The sequence below is a fragment of the Pezoporus wallicus genome, unplaced genomic scaffold (genome assembly GCF_028554395.1).
Source record: "Pezoporus wallicus isolate ANWC-B61680 ecotype Strahan unplaced genomic scaffold, APGP_CSIRO_Pwel_v1 contig_5785, whole genome shotgun sequence".
Taxonomy (NCBI): domain Eukaryota; kingdom Metazoa; phylum Chordata; class Aves; order Psittaciformes; family Psittacidae; genus Pezoporus; species Pezoporus wallicus.
In genome coordinates, this window is record NW_026641150.1 from 6,342,132 (window position 1) to 6,357,899 (window position 15,768).

Sequence of the window (15,768 nt, forward strand, 5' to 3'; positions counted from 1 at the left end):
AGGATATTGCCTTTTAGATGAGAAGAGGACATGTCTATTTAAGTAAAATGTTCCTGTGGGGCTTGGTTGGGATTTTTTTTTTTCCTCTTGTAACCAAAGAAGAGCCTCCTTATTTCCATCCCATGTTACTCAATCAGACATTTGTTACATGTGTCTGCTGTGAACATGCTGCGCTGAATTTTGTAGGTATTTTAGGTACAAGCAGATCTACATGCTTTTCTGTAAAAATCTGTAATTTAAGTCTGTAAAAGCATTTGTTTATGTTCTGTTACCTGCTTTTCCAAATATTTGCACATTTTTTGAAGCAAATTACAGTCTTGCCAGAACACTTTTTTTTGGTAATGCAATACCTACGTTGTAGATCCTAAGCTGTCTGAGGATCTAAAAGCAACTTGAGTGCATAATGTGAAGCTCCTCCATATGCTCAGATTCTGCTGTAGGAGGAATATGTGTGAACAAATGAAAAATGCCCTAGTTGTGCAGTAGAATTCCTGCAACTTTGGTGGCTTATGGCACAATATGCTCATCTTTCTGCTTTATAACCATATTATTATGGAATATAATATGTAATTCAGTATAGGGAAGGAACGGTAGTTAGTCTCATACTGTAGTTTGTGTGGTGTGTGCTAGGAATGCTACAGGAAGATACATTTACAGCCAGCATTTCAGAAAATGGTCATAGAAGTAGTTATGTAGCAAATTTTAAATGAGAGAACTCAAACAGAATGTAGAATAATAGCTGAAGAGATTAATAATACAGGCAGCTTTCATGAAAACCCCTCAAAACTATAAGCCAAGTAGCTTTTCCACAGATATTTATAGTTCTCTGTAAATCCAGAATCTGGTCATAAACTCCAAATTTTCTTCTCAAAGGTCAAAGATAAAGTTTTCTGAAACTGCCATGGAGTCTTATTTAGGAGAACTTACAGGCAAACACTGGCATTTATCCACATAGTTTCACTCAAGTGAGAAAACTGATGCTGTAGATTTACTTGTCAGTTATATTCATTCTGTCACTTGTGCAGCTGTCATTGTTTACAGCAACTTTTAGGCACTGGGGGGTTGTTTCAGTTGTTTCAAGTCCATAACTGATGATAAGTAGTAATTACAGCAGGCAAAAATTTGAATCTAAGGCTTATTTCATTATCAAAATCTATGACAAGAGCCTGACAGTATGCAAACATACAGAATAGCATTAAATTAGTAACATGTATCCTAGAACTCTGTAAAAAAAAAATATAAATAAATTGCTTTATTGCTTTATATCAGACATCAATTTAGTATTCATAACAACACATTGCCTGTGTAATTTGAACTCAGAATTTGGGTTTCATTGTCACAAGGTAGTTGTTGAGGAAACCTCACATATTTGTGATTGCGATTTGTGATGAGACCACTCAGCACTGTGGAAAGATACAACTGAGCATTCATATTTACTGAACTACTTTTTAGTCTTAAACCTTATTTTTATATCTTGCTGCTGCAGAGTGTAACTGTCAGGTTACTAAGTATGTTTGCATACATGGATTAAAATGATTAATATTTTTCTAAAATTCAGCAACCGTAGAATTATTTTTTTACTAAAATTAACCCTGTTACATATTCCTCAGAAAAATCTAAAAGCTTTTATATATTTGTAGCTAGATAAGTCCGTGCTAGAAGCCCTGCCGCCTGATCTCAGAGAACAAGTAGAGCAAATATACACCATTCAGCAAGGAGAGAGTTACAGAGACAACAGAAAAGAGCCAATAAATGGATGTAACACAGCACTTCTGTCACAACCAGTTGGAACAGTGCTTTTACAAATTCCACAGCTCCAAGAACCAAATACCAATATGGGAGTTAATGTAATAGCTTTGCCAGCTTTCTCACAGGTAGGATGTTTGCATTGTATCAATTAACATCAAGTTTCCACCTACAGGGATAGTTAACAGCTTTTTCTTGAGACAGCATTAACTAGAATCTGTGACTTGCCAAAATGATTTATGCTCCTTTAATACCTTTAAAAAGTCTGCTTTCAAATATTACTTGATGCGTCACAGACATAGTATAATAGTATCTATTTAAAGTTTTATAGTCATCAGTATGCCTGTGTTTTTGCTGTTGCCTGATGTAAAACCTCATTTACACTTTGCTTTGCAATCCAGTGTGTAAACAGTCTTTTTTCTGCATTGCAGCTGAGTTACACTGCACTGTAAGTCTGAAGGAGTCCTAAAATCTGCTTAGCTAGTCACAGGAGACTCACTCTGTTTAAGTGGATGTTTTGATGATGCAAAGCTAGCTTCTGTGGATGTGATTGTTTGTAACACATTCCTGGGAGAAAGGCAGGCTTGGCTAAAGATTGTGCATATCTCTAGAATTTTTTAATGTGCTTGTATACAGCATGTCCAGGATGAGGAAGGTGTGAAGTTGTTTCTCAAAATAGGGGCCTGAAGCAGAAGCACATAGCAGTAATGATGCTTCTAATGGTATTCTACCCTTCAATCCAAGATAGTGCTGAACAAATGTAGGGTAAAAATGAATTTAAAGATCAAAGATTGGGTTACTCAGCGATACAATACCTTGTGTGTGCATCATTTAAAATAGAGCAGTATTTTGATTTCTCTGTTTTCTGTTTACTGTGCTATTTCTCCATTGTTCTGAAACAAACTGATACCACGTAATCAGATTTAGAGATATTTGTTGCAGTTTCTAAGGCATAATGCTGCTTAGGTAACACAGAATCCAGAGAAAATTAGAAATTCCTGACCCAGTGAACAGTAGTTAATGCACAATTGTTATTTCTGGTACTAAAATTTCTTCTCCTTGATTCAAGTTCTCTGGCTCGAAACCAGTTGTGTCAGTTTTTTGTTCCTGAACTGCAAAGTTGGGTTTCCCCTGTGGAGATGATGTGCAAATAATGTATGAACTCTCCGTACCTCTGTTTAAAACATGTAGTTGTGTTCATTCACAGGCAAGTTTATCTTGGACTTGTGTGTTAAATTATGTTCCACAGTTGTTTTACCACTCAGCACTCCTTTTCAGGGTGAATTTCAACTGCACAAGGCTTTCTGTAAAAATTGTATTTTGTTAGCGTTTCTGCTTTATCTATCCATTAGGTAGTTGAGAATTGATGGTTGTGTTTTTATTATAGTATTACTCCTTGAAATTGTCTTAAAAATACTTAATCTACATACTCATGCACTGGTTTTCTTGTCTCTTATCTCCTGATGCTTAGCGGAGCAGCCTTTCTGTTCGATGATGCAGTTCAAGAATAATTCCTATTTATTTGCCAGGGATATCCATACTATTTTAGAATGCCTTATGCTTGTACTCCAGATTTTCCTCTTGAAATCCATTCAGCTTTATTGGCAAAAAGAGAGCTTTAAGATTTACAGTTTTAATTTTTATGAGTTAGGTCAAAGTTTAATACCTAGGGTAATGTTGTTGAATAGCTTCCTTATATTTGGCAGGGGAAAAAAATGCTAAAACCAGTTAATTAATACAGGAGGATTTTTTTCAGTGATAAAATCAAACATGAACTTAATTCCAAACTGTCATCTTGGTGTGAATATAGTTTGACAGGGGTTTTTTGTTGTTAAAGTCTTTGTGGGAGCGTATATTGTATGAGTGCACACAAACATTTGAGATTACTTTCTTTCAAATGATGCAGTCAACTAAGCAGTAATAGGTTTCAGGTATAGAAACACTGCAAGCCACTCCAAATTGAGTGCTTTAGCTGTATTAACTCAGCAAATGTAAATGATACCCTCCCATCTTTTTATAGCTTAATTAGGTTTGGTTTTCAACCCTTCATTCCTTTTGACTGAACTGTGGTTTTATGCCAGGTGCCAAATTAATTGGGTGATAATGATTTATTCATTAGAAAACGTGGAAAATATCCTTTGTTGGATAAGTTTCTCCCATAGAAAGCATTTAGATCAATTACATTAATTTCCATCAGCTGCTGAAGAAATCTTAACATTTAGAAGAGCTGTATATCTCTGTAGGAGCTGAACCCTGTAAAAGCATAGGATGCAAAAAGTAAAGATTACAGTTGCTTAGAAACTAATGAAGTAGTGGAATTAATTATTGGTGGCAAATTTGCACCTCATCCATATATCATTATGACATGGTTCCTTTTCAGGAAATTTATACAGCACATCAAAAATACTGATAGCTGTGTGCTGAGGTAGTACATGAATTTATAAAATCAAGATTCTCCATGTGATTCTCCATTGCCATGTGAAAGCAATGTTGGCACACTCTAGTTGTACAGTGAGTTACACAAAACTCCAGTTAATTAGTGTTGAATTCATACGGACTTGACTGATGGCTCTTCCAATTGAATTTTTACATATTACACTTTCAGAGGGCAGTGATAGGGGGAATAACAAACACAGCCAGTACCCTGTTCTGCTTTATTTGTGCATAAATTATTAAGTGATGTATACAAAAAACACTGTTAATTGAGGGCCTCCCAAATTCATGACTCTCCACTGCTTAGCTAGAGAACAGCAACCTTTTTAGAATCGTTCTATTAAGTAAGATTTATATTTAAAAAATAACGTAATTCTCTGGACTTAATTGGCTGTGTTCCACCACAATCCTTTGTTCTGTACAAATTGAGGTCAGAGTTGTTCCCATTTCCTCTTTTAATTAGTGCACATTTTGGGTGGTGAAAAGTTTGTTTTGGCACATGGAGTTTGAAAAGTGGAAAAAAATGTGCTAAATGGATGAGTTTTACCTGTGGGAGCATGTTCATGTTCATGTTTATTGTCTGTGTAATTCAGACATCATATGTGCAAATAGCACAGCCTACCTTCCTGACGTATCATATGTGTTTTAGTTAAAAAAAAGAAGATCAAATATGTATTGAAAATAAGAAACAATTTCTACTATCTGTGCATACTGACATACAATAAATAGAGTATCTGAGGTAATGGCAGAAATTGTATTGTGCCCTTAGAATAGCAGTAGTAATTTTGAATAAATTTTGTTGTTGTTGTTTGTTGCACATCTCTGTATTCTACCACTGAAATAAAGGGCACTCTCATGCTAGGCAGATTTAATCCTTGAAATTATAGGTTTGCCTTTTTTAATTGAGATTTAGCAGGGTATAAGCTGAAACACTGTCCAGTAATACCAGGAAACTCAGAATACAAGACTAGTCTGTCACAGATTTGCTACTTGAGATGCACAGTGAGAGCAGATAACCAGTAATACATTAAATTATATTTTGTGTATATGGCAACTGGCAGCAAATTATTTCTTGTCTAGAATTTGAGCCCCTAGGACAGTTGGAAAGGACTGCATTTTTTATCAGTTAAACAAGGGATGGACAACTGGGAGAAAGAAACTAAATCCTTTCAAGCTAGTTCAAAATATGAGGTAGCTGGACTTGCCTTTCTTGTCCTTAGAGAAGTGAGACTGTTTCCAGTGATGTTCTGTTTGAGGAGGTTAGCAGCTTCCAGGAAATAGAAGTACCAAAAGAATAGGAGGAGCAAAAGTCTGATTGTCACAGTGCTTGAGTTTGGAAATTTGAAGGTAATGTTCTCTGAGTTAGGCTTAATTGTGCAGTTAATGTAGCTGTAGGTGAATAAAGATAGTGGCGAATGAAGTGGGTGAATAAAGATGCTTAGTGAATTATAGGCCCATAAACAGTAATTCTCAAAAATAATAAATGTAGAGCAGTATCAGGTGAAACATTTTATGAGTTTTACAAGCTAAAGTACATGAAGAAAACATATAACATATTTTACAGTGTTTCTGTTATATCCCTTTTATTTTTGCTTGGCATAAAATTTACCCTTCTCATGTAAGTGATCTAGAGGAAAGCAAGCAGTGTTGCTCACTGGTGAAATAACCGAATCAATCTTCTGTTACTGTTCAGGTGGACCCTGAGGTTTTTGCTGCACTGCCTGCTGAGTTGCAAGCAGAGCTGAGAGATGCATATGATCAAAGGCAAAAGCAATCAGAGCAGCAACCCGCTAACACTTTTGGTGAGTATATATCGTTGTATAGGAGTTGCTTACTATTCAAAGACAGTTATGCAACCCTAAATAACAAACTGGAAAAATATAGCACAAGCTTCTATGAAGATGCTGTGTTCAATCAAATTTCTTTATTTTTGACAGTCAGTTACAATCAGCTGTGGTCTCATTTTGCAAACAGATGCCAAGCTTTGCTTAAATGGGTAATTAATTCAATTCATGGGGACTGTGGCACTAAACTTACGCATGTCCATATGTTTGCAGGATGGAATCTAAACTTGATATGTCGTGTAATTTAAGTATTGCATCTTCAGTACCTAAGTTAGTTAAATTATGTTCAGATAGCATTCTCATGGTTCCCTGAACCCCATAGCACTGGTGTGGGTTTCAGGCAATTAGAGATATGATACATCTCACCATATGTCTGATAGTCAGGTGGTTTTACTCTGATCTGATCACATAGGCCTCCTTTTTATAATCAGTAGAAAGAAATAAGATTTCTTCCCTATGAATGTGCTTTGCCATAAAATAGGTTGGAAATGTCATTGGGTTCATTGCCAGTAAATACTGTTATTATAATCAAACCTTGATTTCATAGTCAGTGGACTAATGCAGATAACGCATTAGTCATATGATGGAGTGAGAGTGATTTCCTTGGTAAACTGTTATAAAAATAGTTTGGGGGGGTTTCACTGCTGGTTTTGCTGATAACCACTTGGTGGGAAGTCTTAGTGGGTATCTAGGTGGAACAGTGCTCTGACTGAGGCAAAGCAATTTGTCCAGTAGTCTTCAGATTTCACCATCTGCTCATACTCAAGCACTGCAACGGTTTATATTAAAAGGCTTATGAATAGTTGAGTATCCTCTGAGTACACTAATGTCCAGCAGTGCTTTTCAAATCCTTAAGACCAATTCCCATATCTGGAATGGCATGTGAGTGTGAAAGTCGCTGTATCTAGGTTATGTTCTCCAAATTGATCCATAGATTTTTGTGGAAGATACAGAGTCCTCCTTCCAATGGAAAAATACTAAATTTTAAATGTATCAACCACTGACTGTTCCTTTGGTTTTCAGTGGCAAAAAATCCTTTCTTACACCTGAAGCATGCAACAATGAAAAATAAGAAAAAAAACAGGAAAAAAAGTCCAGTCAGTCCTGTAAAAAAGATCCAGAGTCCTTTGAAAAACAGACTCATTGGTAGCCCTGCAAAAACCGTTCCAGCTGCAACTGGAAGCCCACAGAAGCTAATAGATGGTTTCTTGAAACAAGAAGGAACAGCTGCTCAGGTAATTTTAACACTAACAGCTTTCAGTAAAGCCATGTCTGTTTCTTTAGACTTAGTCCATGTTCACAAATGCAGCTTCTTTTATTTACTGGAATCTTTACTTGTTGCTTATCGATGTATAAAGACGGTGTTAAGATATTTGTCAGGCTGACCATTATCAACTTTTATGTTTGTAACAGTCAGAAGCAGTTCCATCAACTTCAGATTCTTCAGGCCCATCAGCCGTGCAGACTGAACAACAGCCTGGTTCATTTAGGCCACAAGCGCCCAACCTAGCTGGAGCTGTTGAATTCAATGATGTAAAGATGTTGTTGAAAGAATGGATTACAACTATTTCAGGTATGGGGTGTCACACTAGTGGTGATTTTGCAGGCATCACAAGGAAAACTATTTTTTTAGTAGGCTTTTTGTACTTTCTTCCTTCACTCTTCCTTCCACTGGTTATTTTTCACAGTAATTTTGAAGTCTGACTGCCTTGCAGTCTTGGAGTGACTTGGTTCTTCCTACTTCCTTGTTATTCTGGTTTTTTGCCAATTCCTGTTTTTTAACAGCAGGAAAATTCACCTCTCTCTTCAACCTGTTAGGCTCTTATGCCTCGATGTTACTTACTTGTGTGGGAGGTTTTCCCTGTTTTGTTCAACATGTTCCAGCCACTAAGATGAAAGCTGTTGAAATGTTTTTTGTTTTTTTCTCTTACGGAGGTGTCATTTTAGGGAAAAACAATGCAGGTTTTGGGTGTTCTGGTGGTGGTTGGTTTTTTGTATCCAAACTAACTGCTGGAAAGAATTCTGGAATAAAGTGCAGAAGTGTCACACCATTGCTAAACTGTGATTTGAGCCTTAGTGTTATGTCAAACAACCGGCAACACCCTCATGTCTTGAGAAATCTGACCTTCGTATTCTGGACATAACTGTTCTCCTAAAAGTTTCAAAACAGCCACTCCGTTTTAAGTTCCTGCTTCTTTTCCCTTTGGCTAAGGTTAGCTTGGTCGTCAAAGAAGAGTTCAAGAGACACATATTTCAGGACCTAGCAGCCCTTTTATGTACACCACTGGTGATGCTGGGGGGAGGTACGGGGATATAGCAATTGTCAGATTGGCCCCTGGTGTGCTAACACTGCAGAATTTCTTTCTATTATATTCCATTTATTCTGTGAAAGTATACTTAAAGTTAACTTTTTATTACAGATCCTATGGAAGAAGACATTCTACAGGTTGTTAAGTATTGTACTGATCTAATAGAAGAGAAAGATTTGGAAAAGTTGGATCTGGTTGTAAAGTACATGAAAAGGTAACTCAATTGCTAGTATTTGCGACACTTAGACCATTTTTGTTAGAATGTACGCATTGACTGCTTCACTGTGAGGCCACAAGACCATGAGAATTCCATTATGAGTGTAGACATTTTAAGTTTAAATTTTATTCAAGAACAGGAGTGGGGAGAAGAGCTGGGCTTTTAAAACAGGTAATTTGTGAAAAAAGTAGCATTTAACAGTACTTGCTACAGCATCTTTTGGTTTAGACAAAGGATATAGTTTTTGTCAGCATTATCTCTTCATCCTGTAGTCACTCATTTTTCATGGTGCTGTCTCGATCATACCTTCATTTCATCTGATTTTGTTCTCCTGCTGTATCCAGATCCTGTCTCACCTCCAACCTATTAAATCCATTTTTATTACTTAGTTACTGTGCTCCTGTTACTCTTCCCATGAGTCAGGAGGCCCAGGTTCCATTTATGATGTGCTTACTAACTGATACATAACTATGGAGCTCAGCTTTCCATGTGTTATACCTGGAAAATATTTATTTCACAGAATTAACACCCAAAAGACTACAGCAGTGTAAAAACTTCACTATAATTTTGTATGATGATTTTGATGTCTTTAGGCCTCAGGAAATGCAAAACACATAGTGCAGTTAACTGTTTTGTTCAGTGCTGCACAGTAAATTGTTTATGAAGCTCCTCAGAAAGTGGCATTGTCCAGTCCTGGTCCCTGTATGTGGTGTTTGCACCAATGGCAGTGTGTCTCTCTAAAGCATGGTGACAAGCATAGGGCAAGGTATTAGGAGTTGGATGATGCATGTTGTCCCCGACATAAGGCCTTCTAAAGCTGTAAGTGTAGAACAGTGATCTAGGAGGGATTTTGAGAGTACAGAGCTGCTTCATTTTCTTTGAGAATTTCCTTACTTTGCTTCTAGTAGTAGTGCAGTGCTAGAGGTAACGCAGCTGTCTGTTGGCCTCCATGATTTGTTTCCATTTTAGCAATAAATACAAGATAGAGGCCTTTGCCAAGATGAAATCAAAATACCATTCACAGTGAACTACTGTGATTTTGTTTTCCAGTGTGAAGACTAAAACTTGCTGTAAAAACGACAGGTTCTTTAACAGTAATTTTTGCCCTTTTCCTCCTTTTCTCCTTCAGGTTAATGCAGTCATCTGTGGAATCGGTTTGGAATATGGCATTTGACTTCATTCTTGACAATGTTCAGGTAGTTTTACAACAAACTTACGGAAGCACATTAAAAGTTATCTGAACTTGTAGTAAAGAGCTTGATGAGAGCCTGGAGCTCTCTGCTAGCTGTGCCATAAGTGCTTGTGAGGTATTTGCAAAGTGCATGATAGTAATGCCCTGAGTTTTTATAATTTCAGATTTCTTTTTAAACAACAAAGTGTTTTGTACATTTCTTTTCAGAAAGTGCCAAATTTGTCAGTATTGCATGTAAATAATTGTGTTAAAATTCTTTTATTGTAGTATAGAATCTATTTACAAAATGTTTGTTTATAAAGTTTTATGGATTTTTACAGTGAAGTGTTTACAGTTGTTTAATAAAGAACTGTATGTATATTTTTGTACTGATTCTATTTTGTGATGCTTTGATGTATAGCTAACCCCTTGTATTAAAGCCACAGCTTTGATTCATTTCACACAGTTCTACATACACAATGCCACTGTCTCAACGTGCATAGGAGATTGCTGTACACTCACCTGGCTGCTGCTTCTTTCTTCTCCAGAAGCTAAGGGAAGAATATTAGCTCATTTTCAGCCTCATCCTTCAAAGATGGTGCTTCAAAGTGGCCCAGCCACTCCCAAAGCACACATGGCGTGAGCAGAAGCGTAAGTGCTGTCTGAGCTCTCTGTATTTCGGTGTGCTTGTTACCTCTGGAGCTGGGTACTTGGGGAGGGAGACAAATGAAGATCTTTGCACAGTTACCCGGAGGACCAAGGGAAGTAGCTGACATGTGGCACTGTTGAAGCCTCTATCACTCCTGAGTGCTCGCTTTCCACTTAATAGTTCTTCCCAGCCTGTGACATGCATTTCCTCGATGCAACATAAAATAGGCTGTAGTCAGTAGTAGAAGTGAAATAAACAGCCCTGTCTCTATGCAGTCATAGTAGGGAGAGATGTGCTTCCATCTGTACAGTTTGCGTCTTGGGCAAGTCTGCTTTTTGCAGATGTGCACCAGCCTCATACAGTCCTATTTGGCCAGTACATTGCAGCAATGCTGGAAAGAATGAAGACCACATGAAAAACAACACTGGTGGTAAGACAAATCTTTTCATTTGCTGTAGAAATTACGGGAGGGGAAACAGAAGTATGGATGAGTGTGGGCCCACACACTGTAGTATTGAAAGCTGGAATGCAAACTGGAGCTAGCTGTGGAGCAGGATTTGCACCACCAGCACGTAGGAACCATCTCTATTAGCCAGGTTAACTGCAGCTTGAGCAGAAAATGCTCTGCAGTCACTTCACTGGCTGCCCTACAGGGTTAGCTTTAGGTTGTGCCCTATGCTTCCTTTGTATGGCACACTGGGAGAGGTACCCATCTATCAATAAGGTGAAAGATGAGGGAAGGACAGATGTTTCCCTTGATTTCAGCGAGGCTGCTTGTAACATCCTGCTAAACAAGGGGATGAAGTATGGGCTACTGAGACACAGATGGATTGAAAAGTACCTGGGAAGGGTGGCCCTAATGGTTAGGGGCAGAAAGCATGAGGAAGAACATCACCAGCAGGTGAAAGGAGGAGACTGTGCTCCTCAGCCCAGCACTGGTGAGACAGCTGCAGTGCTGGACCAAGATCTGGGCTCCTCAATACGAGAGGCACATGGACATTCACAGCAACTCCAGTGCAGGGCCACAGCCGTGCTTCAGGGAGTGAAGCTTCTGATACAAGGAGGGGCTGAGAGAGCTGAAACACTTGAGCCTGGAGAAGGCTGGGGGTGGATCTTAGAAAACAGAAGATAGACAGACCCTCCCCTGTGGCATCAAGTGAAAGGGCACAGGACAACACTCTTTGGATACAAAATACTCCTTTTAACAGTGCCCATGGACCAGGCTGTCCACAGGGTTATAGGTCCTCGTTCACAGGAGATGCTCAAAACCTGCTTAGACTTCCCCTTTCCTGACCACGGAGTAGGCTGCGACTTGGTGAATACAAAAGGTTCCTTCCACCCTCAGGTAGTCAATGATAAGACTGACTTTCCCAGCTCAAGTTACATTGCTTGGTACCTGTCTGTCAAACTGCAGCTATTTGTAGATACAGATCTACGGGGAGAGTGACCTCATCTGAATCAAGTTGCACTAGTTAGCAAATTTTAGTTGCATGGCTTTTGGAGCTGCCTTTTTCTCCGTTCCCTGTTTAAGAAAACCAGCACAATAACTGCTCACATAAAGGAATATATTTATTGAAATTCAAGCAAGTATTTTGCCAATTAGGTTTCAGATACACAGCTCTGGCTTGGCCAAGTGCTGCTCAAGACAAAACTGGTAAGTATCTGGTTTAGAAGGACTCAGAACATTACTTTAACTGAGTAAGAGTATTTATATTCAACAGTTACCTGCCTGCTTAAAGCATTTGAGTGAGGGTATGGTCTTAAGATCCACAATCATCAACCTGCAGAAAGTGCATGATCCTTTTCCCAGAGTTTCTACCTGCGAAAGAACACCCACATTTGAGGAAACAATCACCAATACTTCAAGACCACAATGTTTGACATCTGGGTTCTCAAGAACTTTTTATTAATGTAGTTTTCATGATTGCATAGTTTGCAAAAGAAACTTCTAACAATGAAATGCAGTCTCCTTGCTGTGACCACTCCATTCTAAACCATCACTTCCCAGTGCTGTGAATTCATACCATGCACCAACCGTACCAAAGCAGTCCTCTTCCAGGGCACATTTAGAGTCAAACAAACATACATCATTTTGGTAGGTTAAATCCCATTGCCAAAGGAGGTAAGTGCTCCTCTATAAATGGAGTCTACACAATCCCAGTTATAAAATTGTTTCCCAACAGAAAAAAAGTAAGTGACAGAGGAAATCTGATCAAACTGCTTACTGCAAGTTAAATCCTTGTAAATATCTTAAATGCTAATGTTCCAGCTTGTGCTTTTAAAAGTGGTGGTTTAGCTCCTCTGGACGTGAACTGTCAGTTACCAGGAGACTCCATGATCAGGAACAGGTAAAGGTGTCATCTTTAGCAGGGAGCCACAGGGGAAAGGGAGGGGTAGGGAGGTGGGGATTACAGGGCGACTTCTGCACATCACAATCATCGTCATCAAACAAATGCCCTTGGAGCTGGTGCTGTGTCCCACGCTGTCAGGTGACTCAACAGCTTCAATGCAATATCCAGAATCACCCTCACTTGCAGACAATCACAACCCTGAGCAGCAGCTGGAGCAGAGATGCCACCTCACACCTGGGCTGCAACTCCAGAGCTTTGGGAACATGGTAGGAGACACCAAGACCATCACCATACACACTTAGTGAGGGGAAGGGAGCCAGAGGAAGAAATACCTTTGCTGGAACACTGCTCCACTACTTTGCCAAGCCCCCAGAGGCAAAGGCTCCGCCTGGCACTTACACATCTGTGACAGCCCACAAAGTGAAATCTTGTTTATCAATGCAAACTGTAAAACAATGGGCTGCTATGTCCATCTCCTTTATTTGCGGCTCTGCGGTATAATGGTTACAGGTCGACTTTCATGAACTGTACAAGCAGCAAAAGGTGACCAACTATGCTTTACATCATTGTTTCACACAAAGCAAGTACAGAAATAGCCAATTGCCTAATTTTCTATTTAAAAAAATTTCTAGAGGCACAAAGCAGAAGAATGTTGGAAAAGAGACTCAGGGAAGAGGTATGCATAAATAAAGAAGTTTCTTACATCAAAAATGTCCCAAGAATCACAAAGTCTGCAGAAGCTTGGGTAGTCAAATACTGCAGTACTGATCTCCTCAATATAAAAGTGAAAGAGCTTTAGTTCTGTAATAAAAATTCAATTTCTTTTATTTTCTTCTGGAGAGAGGGAGGGAAGAAGGGTGGAAGGGAGGTGTAAGAGAAGGAAGGGCAAACTTTAAAACAGCAGCCAGTAGTAGGAAGGGCAATAGGAGAGGTGAACAGGCACATTGGAACCATGGGAACATGTAAATTGACCACTGTCAAACCAGTGTAAATTTCTTGGTTTCTCATGGAAAAAACATTTTATCCACATATTTTCCTCCCAGACATATATCCAACACTGTCTTCAATATATGACTTTGTTGGTAACTTTTAGAACAGGAATACTGTGCTTATTCCTGCCTCCCCTTTGCTGTAAGAAGTTATCTAGATGATTTCAAACACTTTCTTCAGTTCTACTATAAGCTGCCAGTCAGATTTCTGCATTTCATCCCTGAACCAGTCCTTCAGCGCATCGATGGACTGACGGCTGATCTGCAACACAAGACAAACCCATCAGACACACATGCTTATTAACAAAAGCAGCTTTTAAGGCGCTGGAAGGAATTGATCTGAAGAAGGGCAGCACTTTGCACAGCAGAAAAGCTCCTCTTAACCCCAGTTTTGATACTCGTGTCTGCCACCTTCTATGATTCCTCACATCCTACCCCTTACACTTGGGATTCAGAGGTGGCAGAAGCACAGTCAATCTCATGCCCTGTGCAGGTAAGTTAAGGACCTGTGAATGGATAGGACCTCCCACTGCCCCCAGAGCCCATAGGACCAGCACAACCTCCCAAGCCCTGCATTTCCACCTGAAAAAACCCTGTGCCTGCTACCCCCAGCATGTGCTAACTGAAGCAGTTTGGAGTATGGAGAGCTGTGGCTGTGCTTCTGACAGCTGAAGACTGAACAAGGGCTCATGCTCTTCTCACCCAAGCCCCGTGCTCCAGAATCAGAGCTACTGAAGTATTGCAATCTATTGCACAACTTCAAAATCAGGCAAACAATCACGCTGCGGTGCCATGGGGTCTGCTAAGCTGCTCTGAGCACAACTGTGCAAAAAGCTAACTCTGTTTTGCGCTCTCAGGTGCAAGGTATTTTTAGCTGCAGTACATCCTTCCTTTGGTCCTCAAGGAGCACCACTACAAACCTCAAAACAAGGCCACAGAGACACTGGGCTGAGCAGCACCACACACAAACTGTTTCAGATGTCCATTAGTCTGCCACAGAAGGTTCCTAGGGTAATTTTTTCAGGCTTCGTGCAACATTGCCACTTCAAGCAAGCTACTGTTACGTCATAAGCCCTCTCCAAAAACGCAGACTGCTTTTACCTTACTGACGAGGATATCTGTTGCTTCAAAGTGTCGTCCATACATTTTAGGTGATTCCCCAGGAATAGGTTCTATTTTCACACATACTTCTTGGCCTTTTTTCGCAACCTCCACCGGTTTATGGTTTATTTCAATACTTGTAACTATTCCAATTTCAACAAACTGCAATACAATGAAGGAGCTGTGTTACACATCCACAAACCCCTCTGTGCACACAATCTTACACAAATTCAGGAATTCCCACAGGAAGCACTGCACCTCAGAACTAGCACAGCAAAACATACCACACTGTAAGTACACCATACTTAGAAGGACACTGACATCACCTCACCCACAGCTCATCTGGAATATCAATTTGTTATCCCTTAAATTATCCCAATTTGACTTTCCGCCTTACTAGCTACCAGGAATGACAATTCTGCTCCTTCCTTGATATCACAACACAGAACATGCAGTGGGGAAGGCAGGTGGCTGACTGGCAGGTGCCCACCAGCCACACTTCTGGCAGCTCCTGTGCCCCACTACAAGACTTCTCTCTTCCAGCACAGAACAGCAAGAGGGCTCATGAGATCAAGTCTCCATCCTGGTAAAAGCCTGAATCTTACCTCCTACCAAAACTGTGCACTGGGGAAGGGCATCCAAGCATTTCCCGATACATCATCCCACAAAGTACAAGGTGAATTAAGCATCCACAGAAGAGATGTTTACTTACATTTTTGCTAGGTACACACATGGGAGTCCCTTGCTTCACCTGGCCGGCCTCCACAACTACACCCATCACTATTGGGTCACGAGAGTTGAAAATGAACTGAGGGAGTATTTTCATCTTGCAAGGAAACACTGCTATATGCCTGGAAGGTGACAAAGAAAAGGCATTTTGCAACAGACACTGGAACAGCATACACAACATGAACACTTCAGCCTTCTCCCACACTCTTGGATGTTTATTTTCTTTGAG

The 15,768-nt window shown here is 39.6% G+C and overlaps 2 protein-coding genes across 11 annotated transcripts in view; one reads left to right on the forward strand and one right to left on the reverse strand.

The window, feature by feature from the left end:
- Positions 1–10,101, forward strand: part of REV1 (REV1 DNA directed polymerase) — a 65,501-nt gene extending 55,400 nt beyond the window's left edge. For all 10 annotated transcript variants that reach the window (XM_057422401.1, XM_057422404.1, XM_057422405.1 and 7 more), the window contains 6 exons: positions 1,641–1,874; positions 5,873–5,981; positions 7,047–7,258; positions 7,437–7,596; positions 8,444–8,546; positions 9,679–10,101. In XM_057422401.1, the coding sequence (XP_057278384.1) occupies positions 1,641–1,874; positions 5,873–5,981; positions 7,047–7,258; positions 7,437–7,596; positions 8,444–8,546; positions 9,679–9,790 (930 nt within the window). In that variant the 3' untranslated portion in view covers positions 9,791–10,101. The remainder of the gene's footprint in view (positions 1–1,640; positions 1,875–5,872; positions 5,982–7,046; positions 7,259–7,436; positions 7,597–8,443; positions 8,547–9,678) is intronic.
- Positions 10,102–13,181: 3,080 nt separating this feature from the next.
- Positions 13,182–15,768, reverse strand: part of EIF5B (eukaryotic translation initiation factor 5B) — a 40,440-nt gene continuing 37,853 nt past the window's right edge. The window contains exons 23-25 of the mRNA XM_057422166.1: positions 15,523–15,661; positions 14,811–14,972; positions 13,182–13,971 (exon numbers count right to left, since the gene is read on the reverse strand). Coding sequence (XP_057278149.1) covers positions 13,864–13,971; positions 14,811–14,972; positions 15,523–15,661 — 409 coding nt within the window. The 3' untranslated portion in view covers positions 13,182–13,863. The remainder of the gene's footprint in view (positions 13,972–14,810; positions 14,973–15,522; positions 15,662–15,768) is intronic.